This window comes from Salmo salar, chromosome 03 (genome assembly GCF_965601325.2).
Source record: "Salmo salar chromosome 03, fSalSal1, whole genome shotgun sequence".
NCBI lineage: Eukaryota > Metazoa > Chordata > Actinopteri > Salmoniformes > Salmonidae > Salmo > Salmo salar.
This window is the reverse complement of record NC_138293.1, coordinates 40,420,314-40,447,059: the sequence shown is the minus strand read 5'-3', so window position 1 is coordinate 40,447,059 and position 26,746 is coordinate 40,420,314. Positions and strand designations below refer to the sequence as shown.

Genomic DNA, 26,746 nt, shown 5'->3' with positions numbered 1-26,746 from the left:
TAGTATAGCATTTACTGTAAGTATGTAAATCTCATTGTGGTAACTGCACTGAGCTGCCGTGGTAGAGTGGTAGTTACTGTATGTGATCTTTTGTTGTGAGCAGTGATGGGTAACTCACCCTCCTTTACCAAACCACAAGGAATTGGATGTCTCTCCTCGTGCCTGGAGAAAGAGGGGGAAGAGGGAGAGAGAAAGACCAGGAGGGAGGGAGGGAGGGAAGAGTACAGTTATATCTGGGTGATGAAAATCTTTCACAAAATGTTTGAAATCAATTTCCTCCATATGCAGAGCATGTCCAGAGTGCACCAGAGGACAGCATTTAGCTGGTAAATTATATATTTTTTTGGTGGGGGAAGATGCCCCCGAGCCCCCTAACTGGGAAATCAAGACCATCTCCACCACTGATGACTACCTCCGACAACATCCATAAAGCTGCACTATCTATTCATCTTCCTCTCTCAATGTCTTTATTTTTCTCTTTCCCTCTCCCTCCCACCCTCTCCAGCTCTTTCCTTCTGTCAGAGAGCTAAATTAGACCTAATAAACTGTGAAATCACTTCTATAGAGACCTTCTACTAAAGAACCCATTCAGAACTCCAGGTGAGTGAACTCTCTGTCCAATCAATTACATAAATTGATCAATCAACCACAAAGGAGAAAAGAAAACCAGCCTTTCTTTGTCCCTCAAGGCCTGGAATTGAGCAGCTCTGCCATAGATCTATATGTATTATTAAAGCGACAGTCTATGATTCTGAAGAAAACCCCCCAGATATATTCTTCAAGGATCAATGGCTATATATCACTAATTCAAAAGTCAAAACACAGATCTACCAGTTCCAGACTGTAGCATTAACTGAACAGAATGTCACATCAATCAAATGTACTTCTATCTCGCGCTAGCTACGGCCCTCGTCACACATTCAGACTCCCATCCTCCAGCTCAGGGTCAGAGAAATACCAGAGAGAAAGAGAGACTTGTTACTCATTCAACCTTGGGATTCTGCCTCCCACATCCTAACGCTGTTTGTCTGGTTTTATTGAAAGCCAGATTGAATCTGCACAGGCCCTTCTTAAACACATAGACTTGAAGAAAAAATATAATGAATAAATACTGAAAGGAAAATTAATTCCAACTGCATAAAAACATAAACAGGTATAAAAAAGTAAAATGTTATTGATTGATTTTGTAAGCGTATTGATGGAAAAGTTTCTTGCCAAGTTCACCTGACTGTAGTTAACGCCTACGAGCTTGGAGATTGTTACAGTTATAAAATCATAATAATGAATGTGCAGAGTATTCAAACCATGAAATTCAAACAAATTAAACATTGTACAAGACAATACAGCATAGTTGTTATGAAGTGAAATTGAAGATTGAAGTGAAAATGTGTCCACCGCAGGACATTAACGGAAAATCATTGGCCAACAAGTCCACCATTCTCTTGCGCAACCAATCATTGTACCCACCTGTCAATCTGCTCCAATCATGGCCGACCAGAGTGCATGCGAGTATCGCTATGGCAATGACATGAAACTGGAAAGAAAACAAAGTAGTGGGACAAATGAAAAAGGGGGAAAAAAAGCAAAGTGACAAAACCCACATAAAACATCAAAGCAAGTGTTTATTCATTCAATTAAAACAGAATGATTAGCAAAATGATATGTGAATAAATGTGAGAAAACTGATAAATCAAAACAATGTTTTAGCAGTTGCGTGAGACTGAAAGAGAGTTGAGTGAGTTCTTCTCCATACTAAGGGAAAATGTGCACCACCATCTATAGAAAATGTATTTTCAGATCATTTAAAATATTGATTGTATGCTGTGAGACACATTAGGTCTGCACTGGTGTCTAAATGTACTTTCAAAATACTCTCAGGAACCCATTCACTCTAGCTTTTGGATTAAATAATGCATATCACATTCATTTTTGAAAGCTGTGCAGAAAGTACTTAGAGACCTTTAGAATGTTTCTGCTACTGTCCCCTCTCTTCTTCTCCACACCTGGATGAAGCACTTTGGATGGGACTGGGGCTGGAAACAAGGCTGGTAGGAGTGGGTTGGTAGACTAGATAGGACCGGGGCTGAATTTAGGGCTGGCGTGTTAGGCAAGGGTTAGGAGCTGGGGCTGGGGGATAGGACAAGAGGATCGGCGATAGGGCTGGGGTTGAAGTTGAGGTTAGGCTTAGGGATGTGGATATGACTGGGGCTGGATCAGGCGTAGGGACAGTAGTACACAGGGATTGGGCCAGTAGTATAGGACTGGGACATGTGAACAAGGTTTGAGTGTGATACCTTACCTCTCGAAGCTGCTGTTGGACCTTGTCGATGATTCGTCGCCAGTTCTCCCTAGCCCTTACGGACGGGTCCACCGGCTCCTTGGGCTCCTCATCAACAGGAGGACTACAAGGATAAGAGCAGGTCTGAGAACAACTCTATATCTGGGGCCGAAATTGCCCCCTTGTCCCTATATAGTGCATTACTTTTGAACATTTGTACATTTTAGTCATTTAGCAGATGCTCTTATCCAGAGCGACTTACAGTTCGTGCATTCATCTTAAGGTACACTATATATACACAAAAGTACGTGGACATCCCATAAAGTTAGTGGATTTGGCTCTTTCAGCCACACCGTCGTTGACAGGTGTATAAAAATCGAGCACACAGCCAAGCAATCTCCATAGACAAACATTGGCAGAGCCTTACTGAAGAGCTCAGTGACTTTCAATGTGGCATCATCATAGGATGCCACCTATCCAACAAGTCAGTTCGTCACATTTCTGCACTGATAGAGCTGCCCCACTCAATTGTAAGTGCTGTTTTTGTGAAGGGAAACGTCAGAGGAGCAACAACGGTTCAGCCGCGAAGTGGATACCACACAAGCTCACAGAACGGAAACGCCGAGTGCTGTAGCGCGTAGGGTGTAAAAATCATCTGTCCTTGGGTGCAACACTCACTACCAAGTTCCAAACTGCCAATGGGAGCAACGTCTGCACAATAACTGTTTGTCGGGAGCTTCATGAAATGGGTTTCCATGGCCAATCAGCCGCACACAAGATCACCATGCGCAATGCCAAGCGTTGGCTGGAGTGGTGTCACGCCCGCCACCATTGGATTCTGGAACAGTGGAGTGATTAATCACGCTTCATCATCTGGCAGTCCGACGGACGAATCTGGTTTTGGCGGATATCAGGAGAACGCTATCTGCCCGAATGCATAGTGCCAACTGTAAAGTTTGGTGGAGGAGGAATAATGGTCTGGGGCTGTTTTTCATGGTTCCAGTGAAGGGAAATCTTAACGCTGCAGCATACAATGACATTCTTGACGATTCTATGCTTCCAACTTTGTGGCAACAGTTTGGGGAAGGCCCTTCCTGTTTCAGCATGACAATGCCCTCGTGCACAAAGCGAGGTCCATACATAAATAGTTTTTCAAGATCGGTGTGGAAGAACATGACTGGCCTGCACAGAGCCCTGACCTCAACCCCATCGAACACCTTTGGGATGAATTGGAATGCCGACTGCGAGCCAGGCCTAATCACCGAACATCAGTACTAATACTCTAATACTCTCGTAGCTGAATGGAAGCAAACCCTGCAGCAATGTTCCAACATCTAGTGGAAAGCCTTCCCAGAAGAGTAGAGGCTGTTATAGCAGCAAAGGGGGGACCAACTCCATATTAACACCTATGATTTTGGAATTACATGTTTGACGAGCAGGGTTCCACATACTTATAGTTATGTAGTGTAGTTAGGTGAGACAACCACATATCACAGTCAGAGTAAGTACATTTTGTCCTCAACAAAGCATCTATCAGCAGTCAGTGCTAGTAGGAAAAGACAAGTGCAAGTGTTATTTCAGGAAAGGCATGTTTTTTTTAAAATGTGTTTTTAAGGGGGTTCATCAAGACACTTCGTCAAAAGGTCCCTGGTCAAAAGTAGTGCACTGGAAGGGAATAGGGGGCCATATTTGACGCACCTCTATGTGCTTTTTCACAGTCCACCCAATATGGTGGCCCAATAAACAAAGCCCCTTCTGCGTATGGAAAACAGAAAAGGATTTGAGATGGGGGTTTACCTCTCTGGGATGGGCTCCTCCTCCTCTACGGGGGTGGGGGGGTGAGTCTCGTCATACCGCTGGTCCTCATCTTCCATGTGGTGCTCCTCCTCTGTCGGGGTGGGGGTCCTAATTGTTTGGGGAAGGGATTTGTCTTCCTCTAGGAGGAGTTGGTCCTCCGGCAGGGGGGGTTCGGCATCAGGGCCCTCTGATTGGGTGGTTGTAGGGGCAAGGGGCTGGGCCTGAGAGGGAGAGGCAGTGGAGGGGGTCAGCTGAGAGGGGGGGCCAGTGGTTGTGGACTGGGGCCCATGGGGGGGAGGGGAGGCAGTGGCGGGGTGAGATGGGGAGATGGAGGAGGCAGACTGGGGCTGGGGTTGTGAAGCTGGGGGGTGAGCCTGAGCAGGTTGGGCAGTAGGGACTCCAGAAGACAGGAAAGAGGAGGCCAGGCCTGTTACTGCTGCTGAGAAGGGTTTGGCCATGGAGAAGAAGGACTGGGCTGGAGCAGGGGCTGGCTGGGGATGAGACTGGGCTTGAGGGGCCTGGGTGGGTGGCTGTCCCGGGGGTTGTCCTCCTGGAGCCATGCCCGGAGGGTGGGCCTGATTTGGGGCATGGCTGGGCGGTTGGCTGGGTGGCGCCTGCTGTTGATGCAGAGAGGGCTGTTGATGCAGAGAGGGCTGTTTCTGCAGGGGCGGTCTAGAAGCACCTGGGACGTCCAGTGTGGGGGGTGCCGTGCTGGTGGGGGTAGGGGTGTAGGGGACCTCTATATCCTCACTGTGGGTCACATCCAGAAGGTAATCCTCATCGTCATATATGTGCCCCTCCTCTCCTTCATACGCCACCTCTTCCTCATACAGACCCCCGTCATCCTCCTCATAGATGGCCCCCTCCTCGCCCCCGTCCTTACTGTAGCCCCCCTCGTCACTGTACGCCCCCTGGGTCTCATCGGGGTCCCAGTCAGGAGAACCTTTGCTGTAGCTGACAGAGGAGTGGCAGGAGTGGTAGGAGTCATTCTCATCATAAGGGTCTCTCTCTCTGTATTCCGGGCCGTACTCCTCCTCACTCAGCTGGCTGCTGCAGTGACTCAACTCTGCCGACGATGCATAGCTTCCCATCGGACTGGAGAGGAAGGGGGAGCAAGACAGGGAAAGGAAGATAAAGTGAGAATGTGGAGAGAGGATGAGAGACAGGGTGGAGGAACACGGAAGAGGGAAGGAAGGAAAAAAGAAGAAGAAGCAGTAACCAACATGGAGGGACAGAGAGACTTTCCTGAGGTACACCATGTCCAGAGCATCCCTGAGCAATAGTAAAACGCTCTGCTATAACACCTGACCGTGAAGGTAAAACTGATGCTTAATCAATGAGAGTTAATTGCGACAGCAGTATCAGACAGAGAGATAAATACGGGGAATAGAGAGAGAGAGAAAGAAAGAATTAGAGTAGAACAGGAAAGTGAGGGGCCTCCAGAAAGCTGACAATTTACAAAGAACAAGCATCCTCACAGGGAACAAACAAGAGTATTTACAGTATACTCCATGATAAATTAAGCTATCACACCCTCACCCCAACCAATCAACATCCCCCCAAGTCAACCATGCCCACACCCCATTTAGGCCCCCTCAGATCAGACCTATGCCCGTCCTGCCCACCCCATGCACCCCACCCCCGCAAACAGGGCCTCAACATGGAAGTCATACATACGCCCAGGCAGTGAGCGGGCAAACAGGCCCAACCCCCACTCTTACACTAGCCCAAGCCAATGGCATGTACCAGATGCTCAGCAGGCTCTGCTCACACTTACTGGCCTGAGGCCAAACCACACGACCAACAACATTGGACACTTTATGGAACACAAAGCCTTCACTATCGCATCCTGGAATATCCAAGGCCTGAGGGCATCTGCCTTTGGCCTAAAGAGCAGGAACCTGGACTTCACCAAAGAAATCGGTAATACAGACATTGTCATCCTGCAAGAAACCTGGTATAGAGGAGACGGACCCACTGGTTGCCCTCTAGGTTACAGAGAGCTGGTAGTCCCATCCACCAAACTACCAGGTGTGAAACAGGGAAGGGACTCAGGGGGTATGCTAATTTGGTATAGAGCAGACCTAACTCACTCCATTAAATTAATCAAAACAGGAACATTTTACAATTGGCTAGAAATTCAAAAGGAAATTATCTTCACAGAGAAAAACGTCCTCCTGTGTGCTACCTATATCCCCCCACTAGAATCCCCATACTTTAATGAAGACAGCTTCTCCATCCTGGAGGGGGAAATCAATCATTTCCAGGCCCAGGGACATGTACTAGTCTGTGGTGACCTAAATGCCAGAACCGGACAAGAACCTGGCACCCTCAGCACACAAGGGGACAAACACCTGCCTGCAGGTGACAGCATTCCCTCCCCCTTATGCCCCCCTAGGCACAACTATGACAACATAACCAACAAAAACGGGTCACAACTCCTGCAGCTCTGTCGCACGCTGGGTATGTACATAGTCAATGGTAGGCTTCGAGGAGATGGTAGGTACAGTGGGGGAAAGAAGTATTTGATCCATTGCTGATTTTGTACATTTGCCCACTGATAAAGAAAGGATCAGTCTATAATTTTAATGGTAGGTTTATTTGAACAGTGAGAGACAGAATAACAACAAAAATATCCAGAAAAACGCATGTCAAAAATGTTATAAATTGATTTGCATTTTAATGAGGGAAATAAGTATTTGACCCCCTCTCAATCAGAAAGATTTCTGGCTCCCAGGTGTCTTTTATACAGGTAACGAGCTGAGATTAGGAGCACACTCTTAAAGGGAGTGCTTCTAACCACAGCTTGTTACCTGTAAAAAAGACACCTGTCCACAGAAGCAATCAATCAATCAGATTCCAAACTCTCCACCATGGCCAAGACCAAAGAGCTCTCCAAGGATGTCAGGGACAAGATTGTAGACCTACACAAGGCTGGAATGGGCAATAAGACCATCGCCAAGCAGCTTGGTGAGAAGGTGACAACATTTGGTGCGATTATTCGCAAATGGAAGAAACACAAAATAACTGTCAATATCCCTCGGCCTGGGGCTCCATGCAAGATCTCACCTTGAGGGGTTGCAATGATCATGAGAACGGTGAGGAATCAGCCCAGATCTACACGGGAGGATCTTGTCAATGATCTCAAGGCAGCTGGGACCATAGTCACAAAGAAAACAATTGGTAACACACTACGCAGTGAAGGACTGAAATCCTGCAGTGCCCGCAAGGTCCCCCTGCTCAAGAATACATATACATGCCCGTCTGAAGTTTGCCAATGAACATCTGAATGATTCAGAGGACAATTGGTGAAAGTGCTGTGGTCAGATGAGACCAAAATGGAGCTCTTTGGCATCAACTCAACTCGCCGTGTTTGGGGGAGGAGGAATGCTGCCTATGACCCCAAGAACACCATCTCCACCGTCAAACATGGAGGTGGAAACATTATGCTTTGGGGGTGTTTTTCTGCTAAGGGGACAGGACAACTTCACCGCATCAAAGGGACGATGGACGGGGCCATGTACCGTTAAATCTTGGGTGAGAACATGCTTCCCTCAGCCAGGGCATTGAAAATGGGTCGTGGATGGGTATTCCAGCATGACAATGACCCAACACTCACGGCCAAGGTAACAAAGGAGTGGCTCAAGAAGAAGCACATTAAGGTCCTGGAGTGGCCTAGCCAGTCTCCAGACCTTAATCCCATAGAAAATCTGTGGAGGGAGCTGAAGGTTCGAGTTGCCAAACGTCAGCCTCAAAACCTTAATCACTTGGAGAAGATCTGCAAAGAGGAGTGGGACAAAATCCCTCCTGAGATGTGTGCAAACCTGGTGGTCAACTACAAGAAACGTCTGACCTCTGTGATTGCCAACAAGGGTTTTGCCACCAAGTACTAAGTCATGTTTTGCAGAGGGGTCAAATACTTATTTCCCTCATTAAAATGCAAATAATTTTATAACATTTTTGACATGCGTTTTTCTGGATTCTTTTGTTGTTATTCTGTCTCTCACTGTTCAAATAAACCTACCATTAAAATTATAGACTGATAATTTCTTTGTAAGTGGGCAAACGTACAAAATCAGCAGGGGATCAAATACTTCCCCCCCCCCCACTGTACACCTATAGCGCATCTCTTGGCAGTAGTACTGTAGACTACTTTATCACTGACCTCAACCCAGAGTCTCTCAGAGCGTTCACAGTCAGCCCACTGACACCCCTATCAGACCACAGCAAAATCACAGTCTACTTGAACAGAGCAATACTCAATCATGAGGCATCAAAGCCAAAGGAACTGAGTAACATTAAGACATGCTATAGATGGAAGGAATGCAGTTTGGAAACCTACCAAAAAACAAATTAGGCAACAACAAATTCATAGTGAAGGTGTAAACTTGGCAGTAGAAAATCTTAACAGTATATTTGACCTCTCAGCTTCCCTATCTAATCTAAAAATCTCAAATAGAAAACGAACAACAATGACAAATGGTTTGATGAAGAATGCAAAAATCTAAAAAAGAAATTGAGAAACCTGTCCAACCAAAAACATAGAGACCCGGAAAACCTGAGTCTACGCCGTCACTACGGTGAATCACTAAAACAATACAGAAATACACTACGGAAAAAGAAGGAACAGCAAGCACGTCAGAAATCAGCTCAATGTAATTGAAGAATCCATAGACTAACCACTTCTGGGAAAATTGGAAAACACTAAATAAACAACACGAAGAATTATCTATCGAAAATTGAGATGTATGGGTAAACCACTTCTCCAATCTTTTTGGCTCTATAACAAAGAGTAAAAACATATACATGATCAAATACAAATCTTAGAATCAACTATTAATGACTACCAGAACCCACTGGATTCTCCAATTACCTTGAATGAGCTACAGGACAAAATAAAAACCCTCCAACCCAAAAAGGCATATGGTGTTGATGGTATCCTTAATGAAATGATCAAATATACAGACAACAAATTCCAATTGGCTATACTAAAACTCTTTAACATCATCCTTAGCTCTGGCACCTTTCCCAATATATGGAACCAAGGACTGATCACCCCAATCCACAAAAGTGGAGACAATTTGACCCCAATAACTACCGTGGGATATGCGTCAACAGCAACCTTGGGAAAATCCTCTGCATTATCATTAACAGCAGACTCGTACATTTCCTCAGTGAAAACAATGCACTGAGCAAATGTCAAATTGGCTTTTTACCAAATTACCGTACAACAGACCATGTATTCATCCTGCACACCCTAATTGACAAACAAACAAACAAACAAACCAAAACAAAGGCAAAGTCTTCTCATGCTTTGTTGATTTCAAAAAAGCCTTCGACTCAATTTGGCACGAGGGTCTGCTATACAAATTGATGGAAAGTGGTGTTGGGGGTAAAACATACGACATTATAAAATCCATGTACACAAACAACAAGTGTGCGGTTAAAAAAGGCAAAAAACACACATTTCTTCCCACAGGGCCGTGGGGTGAGACAGGGATGCAGCTTAAGCCCCACCCTCTTCAACATATATATCAACGAATTGGTGCGGGCACTAGAAAAGTCTGCAGCACCCGGACTCACCCTACTAGGATCTGAAGTCAAATGTCTACTGATTGCTGATGATCTGGTGCTTCTGTCACCAACCAAGGAGGGCCTACAGCAGCACCTAGATATTCTGCACAGATTCTGCCAGACCTGGGCTCTGACAGTAAATCTCAGTAAGACCAAAATAATGGTGTTCCAAAAAAGGTCCAGTCGCCAGGACCACAAATACAAATTCCATCTAGACACCGTTGCCCTAGAGCACACAAAAAACCATACATACCTTGGCCTAAACCTCAGCGCCACAGGTAACTTCCACAAAGCTGTGAACGATCTGAGAGACAAGGCAAGAAGGGCATTCTATGCCATCAAAAGAAACATAAAATTCAACATACCAATTAGGATCTGGCTAAAAATACTTGAATCAGTCACAGAACCCATTGCCCTTTACGGTTGTGAGGTCTGGGGTCCGCTCACCAACCAAGATTTCACAAAATGGGACAAACACCAAATTGAGACTCTGCATGCAGAATTCTGCAAAAATATCATTTGTGTACAACACCAAATAATGCATGCAGAGCAGAATTAGGTCGATACCCTCTAATTATCAAAATCCAGAAAAGAGACGTTCAATTCTACAACCACCTAAAAGGAAGCGATTCCCAAACCTTCCATAACAAAGCCATCACCTACAGAGAGATGAACCTGGAGAAGAGTTCCCTAAGCAAGCTGGTCCTGGGGCTCTGTTCACAAACACAAACACAGCCCACAGAGCCCCAGGACAGCAGCACAATTAGACCCAAGCAAATCATGAGAAAACAAAAAGATAAATTACTTGACACATTGGAAAGAATTAACAAAAAAACAAAGCAAACTAGGATGCTATTTGGCCCTAAAAAGAGAGCACACAGTGGCAGAATACCTGACCACTGTGACTGACCCAAACTTAAGGAAAGCTTTGACTACTCAGTGAGCATAGCCTTGCTATTGAGAAACGCCGCCGTAGGCAGACATGGCTCTCAAGAGAAGACAAGCTATGTGCACACTGCCCACAAAATGAGGTGGAAACTGAGCTGCACTTCCTAACCTCCTGCCCAATGTATGACCATATTAGAGACACATATTTCCCTCAGATTACACAGATCCACAAAGAATTCGAAAACCCAATTTTGCTAAACTCCCATATCTACTGGGTGAAATTCCACAGTGTGCCATCACAGCAGCAAGATTTGTGACCTGTTGCCACAAGAAAATGGTAACCAGTGAAGAACAAACACCATTGTAAATACAACCCATATTTATGCTTATTTATTTTCCTTTGTGTACTTTAACCATTTGTACATTGTTACAACACTGTATATATACATAATATGACATTTGCAATGTCTTTATTCTTTTGAAACTTCTGAATGTGTAATGTTTACTGTTAAGTTTTATTGTTGATTTCACTTTGTATATTATCTACCTCACTTGCTTTGGCAATGTTAACACATGTTTCCCATGCCAATAAAGTCCCTTGAATTGAATTGAGAGAGGGAGAAGGTGCAAGAGAGAGGGTGAGCATAGAAGAGAGAAAGGTAAAGGAAAGGATACAGACACACTCAAACACTCACTGGCCATGTCCGAATACCCATACTTGCATTCTAAATAGTAGGCTTTTTGGGTATCCGAAAATAGAATGTTTTATAGTTCAATCCAATATAGGCTTGACTGAATGAACAACAAAGACGGAATGCAATATGACATTTTATTAAATAGTTTAGGGAATGGTCTCGTCTCCGAGGGAAGATACTTGGAGCCAGATGTGATGGCAGGTAGCCCTATACTCATGAGTCAATATTCACGTAAAAATAAGGAATTCTCCTCTCCCAAAATTTGGGGAAAACAAACATTCTTTCCAATTGACCTCCACTGTAAAATAGCCAACTTGGTCGTCGAGTTGTTGTTATACAGAAATAACCAAACATACCGAAAAGCTGCTCTGTTGTTCAATGTAAAGTACCAGTCAAATGTTTGGACACACCTACTCATTCAAGAGTTTATCTTTATTTTTACTATTGTAGAATAACAGTGAAGACATCAAAACTATGAAATAACACATATGGAATCAGTAGTGGCCAAAAAAGTGTTAACCTGTTGGGTCTAGGGGGCAGCATTTGCACGTCTGGATAAAAAAAATGTACCCGATTTAATCTGGTTACTAATCCTACCCAGTAACTAGAATATGCATATACTTATTATATATGGATAGAAAACACTCTAAAGTTTCCAAAACTGTTTGAATGGTGTCTGTGAGTATAACAGAACTCATTTGGCAGGCAAAACCCTGAGACATTTTCTGACAGGAAGTGGATACCTGATGTGTTGTATTGATTTTAAACCTATCCCATTGAAAAACACAGGGGTTTAGGAATATTTTGGCACTTCCTATTGCTTCCACTAGATGTCACCAGCCTTTACAAAGTGTTTTGAGTCTTCTGGAGGGAGATCTGACCGAACAAGAGCCATGGAACGGTGATGTCCCATTAGACACCTGGCGCGCTACTTCATGTTGGGTACCCTCGTTCCAATACGTTATAAAAGGCACAAATCAAAATATACTTTATATTTGAGATTCTTCAAAGTATCCACCCCTATTTGGTAAAAGACCAAGTCCATATTATGGCAAGAACAGCTCAAATAAGCAAAAGAGAAACGACACTCCATCATTACTTTAAGACATGAAGGTCAGTCAATCCGGAAAATTTCAAGAACTTTGATAGTTTCTTCAAGTGCAGTCGCAAAAACCATCAAGCGTTATGATGAAACTGGCTCTCATGAGGACCACCACAAGAAAGGAAGACCCAGAGTTACCTCTGCTGCAGAGGAAATGTTCATTAGAGTTACCTGCCTCAGAAATTGCAGCCCATATAAATGCTTCACAGAGTTCAAGTTCAGACATCTCAACATCAACTGTTCAGAGGAGACTATTTGACTCAGGCCTTCATGGTTGAATTGCTGCAAAGAAACCACTACTAAAAGGACACCAATAAAAAGAAGAGACTTGCTTGCGCCAAGAAACACGAGCAACGGACAGGATTAGAAAGGATTAGAAATCTGTCCTTTGGTCTGATGAGTCCAAATTTGAGATTTTTGATTCCAACCGCCGTGTCTTTGTGAAACACAGAGTAGGTGAACGGATGATCTCCGCATGTATGGTTCCCACCGTGAAGCGTGGAGGTGGTGCGATGGTGTGGGGGTTCTTTGCTGGTGACACTGTGATTTATTTAGAATTCAAGGCATACTTAACCAGCATGGCTACCACAGCATTCTGCAGCGATACGCCATCCCATCTGGTTTGTGCTTAGTGGGAACTACCATCTGTTTTTCAACAGGACAATGAACACAACACACCTCGTGTAGGCAATACACTGGACCACTGCTACTCTAACTTCCGCGATGCGGAAAATCCGACCACAACTCCATCTTGCTCCTACCGTCCTATAGGCAGTAACTCAAACAGGATGTACCCATGACTAGAACCATTCAACGCTAGTCTGACCAATTGGAATCCATGCTTCAAGATTGTTTTGATCACGTGCACTGGGAAATGTTCTGGGCAGCCTCAGACAATAACCTTGATCTTTACGCTGACTCGGTGAGTGAGTTAATAAGGAAGTGCATTGGAGATGTTGTACCCACCGTGACGATTAAAACCTACCCTAACAAAAAACCATGGATGGATGGCGGCTTTCGCGCAAAACTGAAAGCGCGAACCACCGCATTTAACCATTGAAAGAGGACTGGGAATATGGCCGAATATAAACAGTGTAGTTATTCCCTCCGCAAGGCAATCAAACAAGCAAAATGTTGGTATAGGGACAAAGTGGAGTCGCAATTCAACGGCTCAGACACGAGACGTATGTGGCAGGGTCTACAGGCAATTACGGACTACAAAAAGAAAACCAGCCACGTCACGGACACCGACGTCTTGCTTCCAGACAAACTAAAACACCTTCTTTGCCCGCTTTGAGGATAATACAGTGCCACCGACACAGCCCGCTAACAAGGACTGCGGGCCCCCCCTCTCCTTCTCTGCGGCTGACGTGAGTAAGACATTTAAATGTGTAAACCCTCGCAAGGCTGCTGGCCCAGACGGCATCCCTAGCCGCGTCCTCAGAGCATGCGCAGACCAGCTGGCTGGTGTGTTTACATCAAACCCCCCCAAAATGACGGGTCCTAAAGTTATTATAGCTGGTGGGGAGGTGGATGGTTGACGAAAACAGCAATTGAGAGAACGAGGGTAAGTTGACATATAAATACATCCAAAGATGTACACCCATTGGTTGAGAGGGAGGAATGTGATAATTGCAAAAGTGAACCCATAGGTTAAACAGCAAGCCTGAGGAATGTATATTATTGTTCCGTGCTTATAGGCTATAAGGTAAATAGGTGAATGCCATTCCTCACATGGCTAATAGGAAAGAGGAGAAGAAAAAATATGCTATGGTGATGATGATTCGTTTGTATTCATTCCCACTATACCCGTAGAATAGGAAACAATGTGAATGATGTTATTATGCTAACTGGATGAAGTTAAACTTTCGTGAACTATATTATGTGTATGCTTTAAATGCCACGATGTCATACTCATTTCGCCTTCTCAGTATGGAGTAGTATGTTGATATTTGTTGCTTACTGCATACGTTTGTACTAAACAGTACGTTGTAAATAGTATGCAGTACGATTAGTACACAGTATTTAGTTTAGGAAAGTAGAAGGCAAGCCACATTTTGGACACACACACACACACACACACACACACACACACACACACACACACACACACACACACACACACACACACACACACACAATTGACCATGAGATTGTATGTTGAATAATGCATGAAGAAACAGCGAGAGAGAGACAGGCCAGGGAACTCAGTCAGGGAAACAAGTCATGGAACCCAGGCAGGGGAGTGAGTCTTTTCCTCAGCCTGAGGGGAACAGGCCTGCAAGGCAGGCACTGAGCTGGAACAGGAGATCAGGCAGCAAACAAATAGAGGGGAGTAGGACAGCACACACCTGATGGCCCTCTGATGGTAGTCGAGGGAGTCACAGCTGTTAGAGGGGGGGTAGGAGGAGGGGCGGTTCTGCTGGTCTCTGATGGGGTACTGGTGGACGGAGGCATTGGGCTGGGACGTGGTGTAGTAAGGAGGAGGGATGCCGTTACTGGTCTCACTGCGATAGTCACTGTCTCTGTCATCCACAGCACTGTCTGGGTCCTCATCTGGAGGGGAGGGGGAACACGTTCAATCAATTATTATTCAATTAAAATCAGGGCCCTGGTTATCCTAGAGGAACAGTGACAAGGGAGGGAGGGACAACTCCCTTGGGGCAGGAAGAAACCTTGAGCGGAACCAGACTTATGAGAATAACTGGTCAATGAACAGTGTGGAGGTCTGCAACACTGAATCTTTCTCTTCTCTCACTCTAATCAGGGACTAACTTAGACCTGAAAGTGAAAGTGAAGCTGTCCCTCTTGAGAGAGTGGGTATAGGAGAGAATGGGTGAGACTAAAGCTACATTTACATTGTGGATATACGGGACTGTCGCTCACACAGACAGTCTAAACTCAGCTCATTTGGACTGGTTCAGATTTTGTCTGAATTTATGTAACCTTTATTTTAACGGGGAAATCCCATTTAGACCAAGGCCTCTTTTGCAAGGGAGCCGTGCATGTATATAAATTATACAACATTTACAAAAACAAAGTAATAAAAAACATGCAATATTTACAAGAAATTTAAGCAATGACATTCCTGAAGATGGATGTTCTCCATCAACAACTTGAACTGGCCTAGAGGTAAGAGCATCAAGGTGCAGAGAGCTCTGCAGATCATTCCATACACGGGGCGCAAAAGAAACAATGCGGATTTACCTAATTCCGTAGAGATCAACGGGATCTCTAGAGTTAGCCATCCCTGTGTTCTGATGACTCATATGTCTGTAATTTAACAATGAAGGCATGTCGGAAGTTTATGCAAGAGGGCTTTGCCTTCCCTGTGGCTCAGTTGGTAGAGCATGGTGTGCAACGCCAGGGTTGTGGGTTCGATTCCCACGGGGGGCCAGTACAAAAACAAATGCATGAAATGAAATGTATGAACTGTATGCATTCACTACTGTAAGTTGCTCTGGATAAGATCGTCTGCTAAATGACTAAAATGTAAAAATGTTTATAAACAAAAATAGAGAGACTTAACAGGGCCAGCCTACTTTCTGATTTAGGATGCGATAATGTGTACTGAACCTGTGGCCCGTAATAAAGCGGAGTTGGCTGTGGTAAACTGCATCTAATGGTTTCAGTGTAGTGGCAGCTGCATTCATGTATATTGTGTCACCGTAGTCTAGCACTGGCAGGAAAGTTGACTGAATTACCTGATTTCGGCTGTTCAGGGATAGGCATGATCTAGTTCTAGAGAAGAAGCCTATTTTTATTCTCAACTGCTCATCCATATGGTTTTAAAAAGATAACTTTTCATCAATCCAGATGCGCAGATATTTATAAGAGGGGACAGGATCAATGTGGGCACCATACAATGTACATATACGTAAAACCTCATATTTTTAAGTAAATTGGCAAACATGTGCAAAGCAACAAAGGCAGATTGCAGCTCCGACAAAGCCCGGGCAACCTTGGCACAACAGTGTCATCTACATACAGGTACAGGACCTAAAATATACCCGTAATATCAAGGAAACTTGACTTAACCCCATCAAAAAATACACAGTGTCCTGATGGTCAGGTAGTGTTTAAACCGTTACATGACGCCTGATCCAGGCCAATTTCAGACAACCTTTGAATTAGTAAAGAGTGGATGACAGTTTTGAACGCTTTAGACAAGTCAATGAATACAGCAGCACAGTGTTTCTTCCTAGCCAAACAATTTACGACATCATGTAAAACCAGCGATGCTGCTGTGATGGTACTATGCCCTGGACTGAAGTTCCCCTGATGTACATTTAGAATAGATTTGGAAGTTAAGAAATACTGTATCAAGAATTCAAACATGTTAGCTAGGCAAGAAAGTTTACAAATAGGGCAATAATTATTAAGGGTCACCACCTTTGTAAAGGGGGAGAACATGGGCCACTTTCCAGACCTTATGGATAGCACCAGAGACAATCATCAAGTAAAAAAATGTGTCAATGATTCCGCAATAAGAGGAGCAGAAAGCTGCACTATGAAGTTGTCAAGCGAATCATCCCCAATGGATTTCTTTTTTTTTTTACATGAAATTTAGCAAGGCATTTAGTACATCAAAAACAGAAAATGTATGAAATTATTGTAGGGTTGACAGGGTTTCCATGAAGCCAACTAATGGTTGGGAGAGGGGAAGACAGTGGTCTGACTAAACTAAACTAACTAAAAGGGTCAGTTAAACCACTACATTTTTTCAAATAAGAAGCCTGCAGAGATAAAATGCTAATTAAATGTATCACTTATCTAACTTTGTTCAGTAATGATGCCAGTGCCAGACAGAACTTGATTCGGCAGGAAATTGGTGGAGTTTCCACGGTTCAGTGCATTAACTATTTCCCAAAATGTAGCTGGATCATTAGCAGAGTCTGAAATATAATTTAGAAAGTAGCTCGACTTCGCTTTCTTAATTGAGGAAGTGCATTTATTTCTCATTTGCCTGAGAAGCTGACAATCAGATAGTCAGTTTTTCTAGCCCAGGCCAGATTTCTCATTATAATGAGGTCAGAAAGCTTTGAAGAGAACAAAGGATTTCTTCCTTTTTTAACTCCAAGACATTTAAAGGGGGCATGTCTATCCGCCAGAGAGACAAAGATAAATGAGAAGACTTCCAAGGTTAATTCAGGGTCAGGTATGCAACTGACAAAGGAAAGCTCAGAGCAATACTTTACCCTTGGGGAGAGACAATTTTCAAATGTATTTTCATAATTACACAAGGATCAGTATTTTTCCTGCTTTGTATCTCTAATACAGGCAATAGGTGAGTGATTGGTGAATGGTGAGTGACACCATTTGACAAGTACTTGTGCAGTTTCTCAGAATAAGATCACAGGGTTTTTTCTGGATCAAAAAGGGGTTTAGGCAATGGCCATGGTTGGCCTGTCCAGATGGCTAAATTGTTGAGAATTTTTGTTGTTGCATTTTAAAGCCAATTTCCTGCAATTCTACAAATTTCTCCATGGAGCTGAGAGAAACTTTTGCAGTTTTAAAGAAATGTCCTATTATTCTACACATTTTGCGATGGAGCTGAGAGAAAATGTTAAACTTTTTCTATGACATTTTGCCATGGCTAATGCTGTGTTATTTTGCGCAAATATAATAACAAAAGCAATACTGCTAAATTCAATGTTTTGGGAATTTCAATTCTCCCTGACTGTTTTATTTTGATGATTGTTAATTCTCAAAGATTATATTACATACAGTTGAAGTTTACATACACTTATGTTGGAGTCATTAAAACTAGTTTTTCCAACCTCACCACAAATTTCTTGATAACTATAGTTTGTTTTGGCAAGTCGGTTAGGACATCTACTTTGCGCATGACAAGTAATTTTTCCAACAATTGTTTACAGACAGATTATTTCACTGTATCTCAATTCCAGTGGGTCAGAAGTTTACACTAAGTTGACTGTGCCTTTAAACAGCCTGGAAAATTTCAGAAAATGATGTCTTGGCTTTAGAAGCTTCTGATAGTTGACATCATTTGAGTCAATTGGAGGTGTACCTGTGGATGTATTTCAAGGCCTACCTTCAAACATAGTGCCTCTTTGCTTGACATCATGGGAAAATCAAAAGAAATCAGCTAAGACCTCAGAAAAAAATGGTAGACCTCCACAAGTCTGGTTCATCCTTGGGAGCAATGTCCAAACGCCTGAAGGTACCACGTTCATCTGTACAAACAATAGTACGCAAGTATAAACACCATGGAACCACGCAGCCGTCATACCGCTCAGGAAGGAGACGCGTTCTGTCTCCTAGAGATTAACGTACTTTTGGTGCGAAAAGTGCAAATCAATCCCAGAACAGCAGCAAAGGACCATGTGAAGATGCTGGAGGAAACAGGTACAAAAGTATGTATATCCACAAGTCCTATATCAAAATAACCTGAAAGTCCGCTCAGCAAGGAAGAAGCCACTGCTCCAAAACCTCCATAAAAAAGCAAGACTACGGTTTGCAACTGCACATGGGGACAAAGATCGTACTTTGTGGAGAAATGTCCTCTGGTCTGATGAAACAAAAATAGAACTGTTTGGCCATAATGACCATCATTATGTTTGGAGGAAAAAGGGGGATGCTTGCAAGCCGAAGAACACCATCCCAACCGTGAAGCACGGGGGTGGCAGCATCGTGTTGTGGGGATGCTTTGCTGCAGGAGGGACTAGTGCACTTCACAAAATAGATGGCATCATGAGGTGGATGTGGATATATCGAAGCAACATCTCAAGACATCAGTCAGGAATTTAAAGCTTGGTCGCAAATGGGTCTTCCAAATGGACAATGACCCCAAGCATACTTCCAAATTTGTGGCAAAATGGCTTAAGGACAACAAAGTCAAGGTATTGGAGTGGCCATCACAAAGCCCTGACCTCAATCCTATAGAACATTTGTGGGCAGCACTGAAAATGAGTGTGCAAGCAAGGAGGCCTACAAACCTGACTCAGTTACACCAGCTCTGTGAGGAGGAATGGGCCAAAATTCACCCGACTTATTGTGGGAAGCTTGTGGAAGGCTACCCGAAACATTTGACCCAAGTTAAACAATTTAAAGGCAATGCTACCAAATACTAATTGAGTGTATGTAAACTTCTGACCCACTGGGAATGTGATGAAAAAAAATAAAAGCTGAAATAAATCAATCATTCATACTCTCTACTATTATTCTGACATTTCACATTCTTAAAATAAAGTGGTGATCCTAACTGACCTAAGACAGGGAATTTTTACTAGGATTAAATGTCAGGAATTTTGAAAAACAGAGTTTAAATGTATTTGGCAAAGGTGTACGTAAACTTCCGACTTCAACTGTACTTTGTATCTGGTTTTAGTCGTTTAAGTTTACACTGAAAGCGTTTTTTTCATCCCAAAATTATATATATATATTTTTTACATTGTTTGGACTTAGACAACCCGAAAAAATGCTTAGCTGACCAACTCCAAAGAATTACAATGGCAGAAAAATCCCTGGATCAATCAGTAAAGAATTTGATAGGTGTCTTACATTAATGATGCACTCTCAAACTTTTGTATCATTTCAGCCTGGAGTTTTGAAAGTGGTGCTCACGAGCAAAAAAAGTGGTCCCCGTTTTTTGTGTACTATGTCCTCCAATTGTGTACTACTTCATCCTTTTCATGTGACATGTTACACATTTAGCAATTCGTATAATATCATATGAATTTTGCAATTTGTGCAATAATCCAGGTGGGTTTGGAAATGAGTTGAGTCAGGTTAAAGTCAAGACAAATATTCTGTGTTAATTTCACATATATAGCTACCCCTTCCTCTTTTTTCAGTCTATCACACCTGAAAATGTTGTAATCAGTTATTTCAAGGTCCTTATCCATGATCTAACCATTGAGCCAGGTCTCTGTGAGAACCATATCATCAGGGCTCGTGTCACACACCCAGACATCAAGAAGGTCCATATTTAACATCAAAGATGTCGGTCTGTTGAAATGAGTCTCAATTATGCCACATAGTCTGTGTGAACCCAGCTTTAAAGAACCATTGACACTTAAGTGGACCGAAGATTGAAAAGAGAACTTCAATACTTTATTTTACCACAGAGGAATACCTTTTTAAAATGCTGCAGAAGCATGACTTGCAGAAACCACTCATTCACAGTGCCCACTCAGCACAGGGGCTAACCCAGCTAATGTGGACCATCTTAACTCCAACCATAGAACTCCTATAGAGCTCATCTCTCCAGGTCACCGAGAGTGCCATCGGTGTTTTTAATTCTTAATTTTCCTGTGTAAACAGAAGAGGCATACTGAGCTTTTCGCACACAAGACAGTGGGTTGGAGGTTATTCTGGAGGAGTTTTGCAATATGGTATTTTAGTTACAGTATATGTAATCAGGATACCAGTTCTCTTTCATAATTTCTTCATAATCCCATGTGGCACTCAAGGACATTCAGAGACTTGTCCCGAAGCCACTCCTGCGTTGTCTTCACTGTGTGCTTAGGGACGTTGTCCTGTTGGAAGGTGAACCTTCGCCCCAGTCTGAGGTCCTGAGTGCTCTGGAGCAGATTTTCATCAAGGATCTATCTGTACTTCGCTCCATTCATCTTTCCCTCAATCCTTACTAGTCTCCCAGTCCCTGTCACTGAAAAACATCCCCACAGCATGATGCTGCCACCACCATGCTTCACCGTAGGGATGGTGCCAGGTTTCCTCCAGACGTGACATTTGGCATTCAGGCTAGTTTTCAATCTTGGTTTCATCAGACCAGAGAATCTTGTTTCTCATGGTCAGAGTCCTTTAGGTGCCTTTTGGCAAACTCCAAGCAGGCGGTCATGTACCTTTTACTGAGGAATGGTTTCCGTCTAGCCACTCTACCATAAAGGCTTGATTGGTGGAGTGCTGCAGAGATGGTTGTTTTTCTGGAAGTTTCTCTCACCTTCACAGAGGAACACTGGAGCTGACCATCGGGTTCTTGGTCACCTCCCTGACCAAGGCCCTTCTCCCCCGGTCCAAAATTCTCCCATTTAATAATGATGGAGGCCACTGTCTTCTTGGGGACCTTCAATACTGCACAGATCTGGTACCCTTCCCCAGATCGGTGCCTGGGCACAATCCTGTCTCGGAGCTCTACGGACGATTCCTTCGACCTCATGGCTTGGTTTTGCACTGTCAACTGTGGAATATTATATAGACAGGTGTGTGTGCCTTTCCAAATCATGTCCAATCAATTTAATTCACCACACGTGGACTCCAATCAAGTTGTAGAAACATGACAAGGATGATCAATGGAAACGGGATGCACTGGAGCTCAATTTCAAGTCTCATAGCAAAGGGTCTGAATACTTATGTAAATAAGGTATTTCTGTTTTGAAGGTTTTACAAATTTGCAAACATTTCTAAAAACCTGTTTTCGCTTTGTCATTATGGGTTATTGTGTGTAGATTGATGAGAATTTTTTTTAATTTAATCAATTTTAGAATAAGGCTGTAAAGTAACAAAATGTGAAAAAAAGGAAGAGGTCGGAATACTTTCCTAATTCACTGTATGTGAAAATGGTGCGTTTTTGTTTTGTAGTAAAAAAGATAGAGGAAGATACGCGTTTCCAATGACATCATTGTGCATCGTGTGATTATGACCAATTGTGAGTAGGCATTTCCAACTAATTGGTTGATGCGCCATTTTCACATATATTGATGTTGGTGTTGTGCTGTAGATGATGAATATGAAGTAGAAAAATTGTGAAATTTCCCTTTAAGGGTACTCACTTTGTTGGTCTCCCCACAGACTCCAGTTACCTACAAAGAAACAGAACGTTTTGAGAAGGATTCTGTCTTAATTATGAAACATTAGGAATATGATTGTCTCCACCCACCTCCAGGTGTCACCTGTTTTCCTCATTAGTCCCTGGGTACTTATTCCTGTGTTCCCTGCTTGTCTGTTGTCAGTTGGTCAAGTCAACCAGCGTGGTTTTTTTCCGTTCTCCTGCTTTTTCCTTCTCTCTGTTTTGCTAGTCCTCCCGGTTGTGACCCTTGCCTGTCTGGACTCTGAACCCACCTGCCTGACTATTCTGCCTGCCCTGACCTCGAGCCTGCCTGCCACTCTGTACCTCCTGGACTCTGACCTGGTTTTTCTCTTTTGCCTGTCCACAACCCCTCTCTTGCCTACCCCTTGGATTATAATAAATATCAAAGACTCAAACCATCTGCCTCCCGTGTCTGATTCTGGGTCTCGCCTTGTGCCCTTATAATGATAATTTCATGGCTTTCAGAACACTTTAATTGAACTGTTTACACCATAGGTCCCCAATTACATTCAGCTGTGGGCTGATTTTTCCTTCAGCAGATGGTCGTGGGGCCGGAACATAGTTATAAATAATTTGTACACTGCAAATTGACAGCAAGAATCACAAACAGATATAGTATTTGACAAAAACAGAATAATTTGTAACCTTGATTACATTGGGATACGATCACATACGCAACTGTATTTATGCGTGGGAATACTTGGGAACAGATTGCCTAAATTAAAATCAATTTCAGCTTTTCTTGGTGAACAAATTGTAGGTGAACAAATTACAGGCCGCCTATTGGGGATGCTCGGTTTACACTGTCTTACTACTGTTATTGTATGGTGTGCTGCAAAGGAACTTTTGGCTAAAGAGTGCCATGCATTGTTATGGAATATTTTGGTGCCAACATGGAGGCTAGTTTGCTGAGCTCTCTGTGTGTGTGCACGGCGTAGGAAGACTCAGTGGGACTTGTCTAAGATGAGTCATGGGCAGACAAGCAGAGCCCAGTGTCTGCCTGCCTCCCCCTCCCACCCCTGAGAGCTGTGTCACCACGCCCAGTAGACTTTGACACCACCAGAAACTCCGCATCCAGTGCCTCTACATAACTAATACTCATATTGATGTTTCACTTCATCAATGTGGATACACACACAGACATGCAAACAAACACACAACACACACACAAAGACACACTAGTGTAATCCAAATACCTCGCACTGAACTGACAGGATGACATTGATTAGTTGACTCTCCTTGGTTAATCACTAACACCTGTCTATCAGACAAGCCCAGTGATTGGTGGATTACTCACAGCACTGTGTCCCTGGGACAGGAAGTGGTCGCTCCTGGTCTTCTTGGTATGGGCACTGGTTAGTTATCTGAAATACATACACACATAAGTCATACTACTGTGCAAAGCCCGAGGTGTACCAGTAACGCTTCCCAACTCTAACCACATGTACTCCTCTCACACCTCGTTCCAAATCTTCAAGCCATTTGTCCCACCTCCCTTTATCCCCCTCTGTCATTTTAAATCTGTCTCAATAAAGGGAAAATACATAGTGGGAAAACTCAGTCGACTGTATAATAGAGGGTGATCCATAAATGTGTGCGACAACAGCTTACATCCTGATCTCTCATGGCGTTGAGTTGCTCCAGTTTTTTGGCCCAATAGCGTGCCTCCTCCTCAGGGATATCTGAAAACAAGAGCCCCACCATTTAAAAAAATTATAATCACACAGCTGACCGGCACACACACACAGGCTTGTACCCTCGCGACGCATCTGTAATGCCTCTAAGATATATATCAGCTGTATATCCACACACACACACACACACACACACACACACACACACACACACACACACACACACACACACACACACACACACACACACACACACACACACACCATTAAGCTTTCACTTGGATAGCTATTAGTGGTTAGCCTATCACACCCATTCCCCTCAAAACTATTCTTGCCAAAGACATTGATTGTGACTTTTCAGCCAGAACCCTACTTGACTGGTGCTCAGTCAGACAGTCAGACAGACAGACAGGGTTAGTTTACCAGTATTGACCAGGGGATGGGAGGCAGTGTAAAATGACACCTAATCAATGCTTGGAGACCACAGCCTGAAGTTGACACAAGCAGCCAGTCTAGCGACACAGATAAGTATGTTTCTATGGGGACACATGGAATCTAATAAAACTGGTTAAGGGTGAGTTTCCCCCCAAAATTAAGTACATCTTTTGATTATTGTTCATTCATTGCCTACAAGTGGGCTTTAGTGCTGTAAATAATCTTTATGTATTTGGGAAACAGACCCTAACCCAGTTAAAGATCAGAATGCCAGTTTAGGTGTGATTATGTTTACTGTAAGATGCTTCTGTGGCATGACTGTGAATGTGGAAATTACTGAATTTCAAGTCGTTTTTGGGGTATAAATGGGGGTCAATTAAGTATATTCATTACTTAATTCATTAAATTGTTAATCTGTTCATTTATTCATTCATTTCTTTGTTCATTTGTTCATCCATCCATCTGTCTGTTCGTTAGTTTGTTAATTCTTTCATTGGTTCCCTCTCTTACTCACCCAGAGGCAGTTCAAAGCGTGTGTCCAGCAGCACCTGGTGTAAGGTGGGGTCTTTGGTTCCACAGATATCGTTGTCCGCCATGATGGCCTGGGAGTCCAGGGTCAGCCAGTCCCCCGGACTCTCCTACACAGAAATAGAATGCAGAGACCTGATATACCGTTCATTATCATTGTTAGTTTGTTATTTAGATCCCAATTGTTATACTGCATACAAACATTAGTCAGGTCCCAGATCTGTTCGTGCAGTCTTACCAACTCTTCTACGGCCATTGTCACAAAGAGTTCGTAAAACAGCACAAACAGATCTGGGAACATGTCTGTCCCTGGATCTTTCTGTTGGGACTCATTCAGTGAGTCATTCTGATTTTTCATTACACTAATTCTAATTCCATGGCTGGTATACTTCATTATCCCAAGGAGTTGCTTTGCCCTGGCTTAGGGAGACATGTTCACATAGTAGCTTACTAAGTAGTATGCTAGTATGAGTATTGGGGGGGTGTAGTGTACCACGTTTGATTGGCGGATGCTGTGCAGGGGGATCCACACGGTTCCCACCATGGTGTCCCATATTAACCCTTTATTCCACACCTCCACCGTCAGCCCCAGGTCCAGCCTGTTGATCTCACTAGAGAGAGAGAGAGACAGAGAGAGACAGAGAGAGACAGAGAACAAAAGGAAATGAAAGTACAGAGGAGAGAATACAAAGGAGGAAAGACAGCAGAGAGAGAATGGTGAGGAGAGAGAAACGCTTGTGTGTGTGTCAGGAGGACAGGAATAAACAGAGTGGAAGAAGAGACGGAGGGGAAGAGGGGTGAAGGACGGGATGAGGAGAAACTAGATTGAACAGTGGCATAAACAGCCCAGAGTTGGACATCAAAATGTGCTGTGTGATTGTGATTGTAAAGATTAATCGCACACGCACACACAGCTTTGTTAATACACATCAAACCTGGCCCAAGGATAAAGTGACTAAGGGGGCAATTGAAATCGGTGAGGGGGCACAATTTTGGGGGGTTCTTGCATTGGAATATATATTTCATTCTTCTTATATCACACTATACCACAATAAACAAAGTTCAAATGCAGAGACTCTGAAACCATTAATTGAGTGCTTTTGAAGTGGCAGGTTGGTGTGAAATCTGTAGCCTATTTCCGCTGCGCTGTATCAGTCAATGGACAGGGCCCTACACACTAAACAAGGCAGTTTTGGCGATGAATATAGGCTAAAAGATAGATAGGCTGTTTATAATAGGTGAATTACCCTATGTGAATGCAGCCGCCCACACAGCTGCCTTACCAAAATAATGCAAACTAAATGCTGAAACTAGTAGCCTAGTTATTAATGCATGCAAAACAAATACTGAATAGCAGCTTGCCTTAGCATTCATTCAGTCGCAGTTGTCGGTATTCTAACAGAACAAAACAGAGGTACCAAGTAGTAGTCCTAGTAAACTAAATATCAGATGGATAAAGGCATGACAATCTATATTTAGGCTAGTTACACTAACAGCAACCAAACGCAGTAAACAAAAGACAAATGGATATCCAAATAACCAAAACATAGCCTACAGCCTACTACAGCGAGATGCAGCCATGCACAGCCGTCTTGCCAAACAAATAGGCCTAAGAGGCCCACTTCAAACATGGATAGCCAAGCCGCTAATGAATACAGCATCGGGTTGTGATATGGCACAATACACTTCTGCGGATCAAATTCGACCCACGTAATCAATTATGCAATGCTAGCCTACCATAAACACGTTTCCAAAACATACAGTTCCATCGACAACCATGAAAACCAATAGGCTACTAAGAAAACCATAATGGAATGTATGTATTTCTATGATGAAACATACCGATATGTAGCTATACCCAGGGGCGTCATTTGGGTTCTTGCATTGGAATTATATTGAATTATGCTTATACAGTATCACGCTATACCACAAGAAACATAAAAGTTCAAATGCCAACACCATTGAGTGCTTTTGACCAAGTAATAGATTGGCACAGGCTGGCTCTTCCCCTCCCTCCGCTGC

At 43.4% G+C, this 26,746-nt stretch overlaps 1 protein-coding gene across 1 annotated transcript in view; it reads right to left on the bottom strand.

Moving 5' to 3' along the window:
- The window catches only part of LOC106600004 (protein unc-13 homolog A), a 94,489-nt gene that overhangs the window by 30,435 nt on the left and 37,308 nt on the right, over positions 1-26,746 (bottom strand). Inside the window, exons 4-13 of the mRNA XM_082973093.1 lie at positions 25,218-25,335; positions 24,711-24,834; positions 23,739-23,809; positions 23,425-23,491; positions 22,090-22,119; positions 14,686-14,890; positions 4,076-5,170; positions 2,300-2,402; positions 1,468-1,534; positions 129-162 (exon numbers count right to left, since the gene is read on the bottom strand). Coding sequence (XP_082829219.1) covers positions 129-162; positions 1,468-1,534; positions 2,300-2,402; positions 4,076-5,170; positions 14,686-14,890; positions 22,090-22,119; positions 23,425-23,491; positions 23,739-23,809; positions 24,711-24,834; positions 25,218-25,335 — 1,914 coding nt within the window. The remainder of the gene's footprint in view (positions 1-128; positions 163-1,467; positions 1,535-2,299; positions 2,403-4,075; positions 5,171-14,685; positions 14,891-22,089; positions 22,120-23,424; positions 23,492-23,738; positions 23,810-24,710; positions 24,835-25,217; positions 25,336-26,746) is intronic.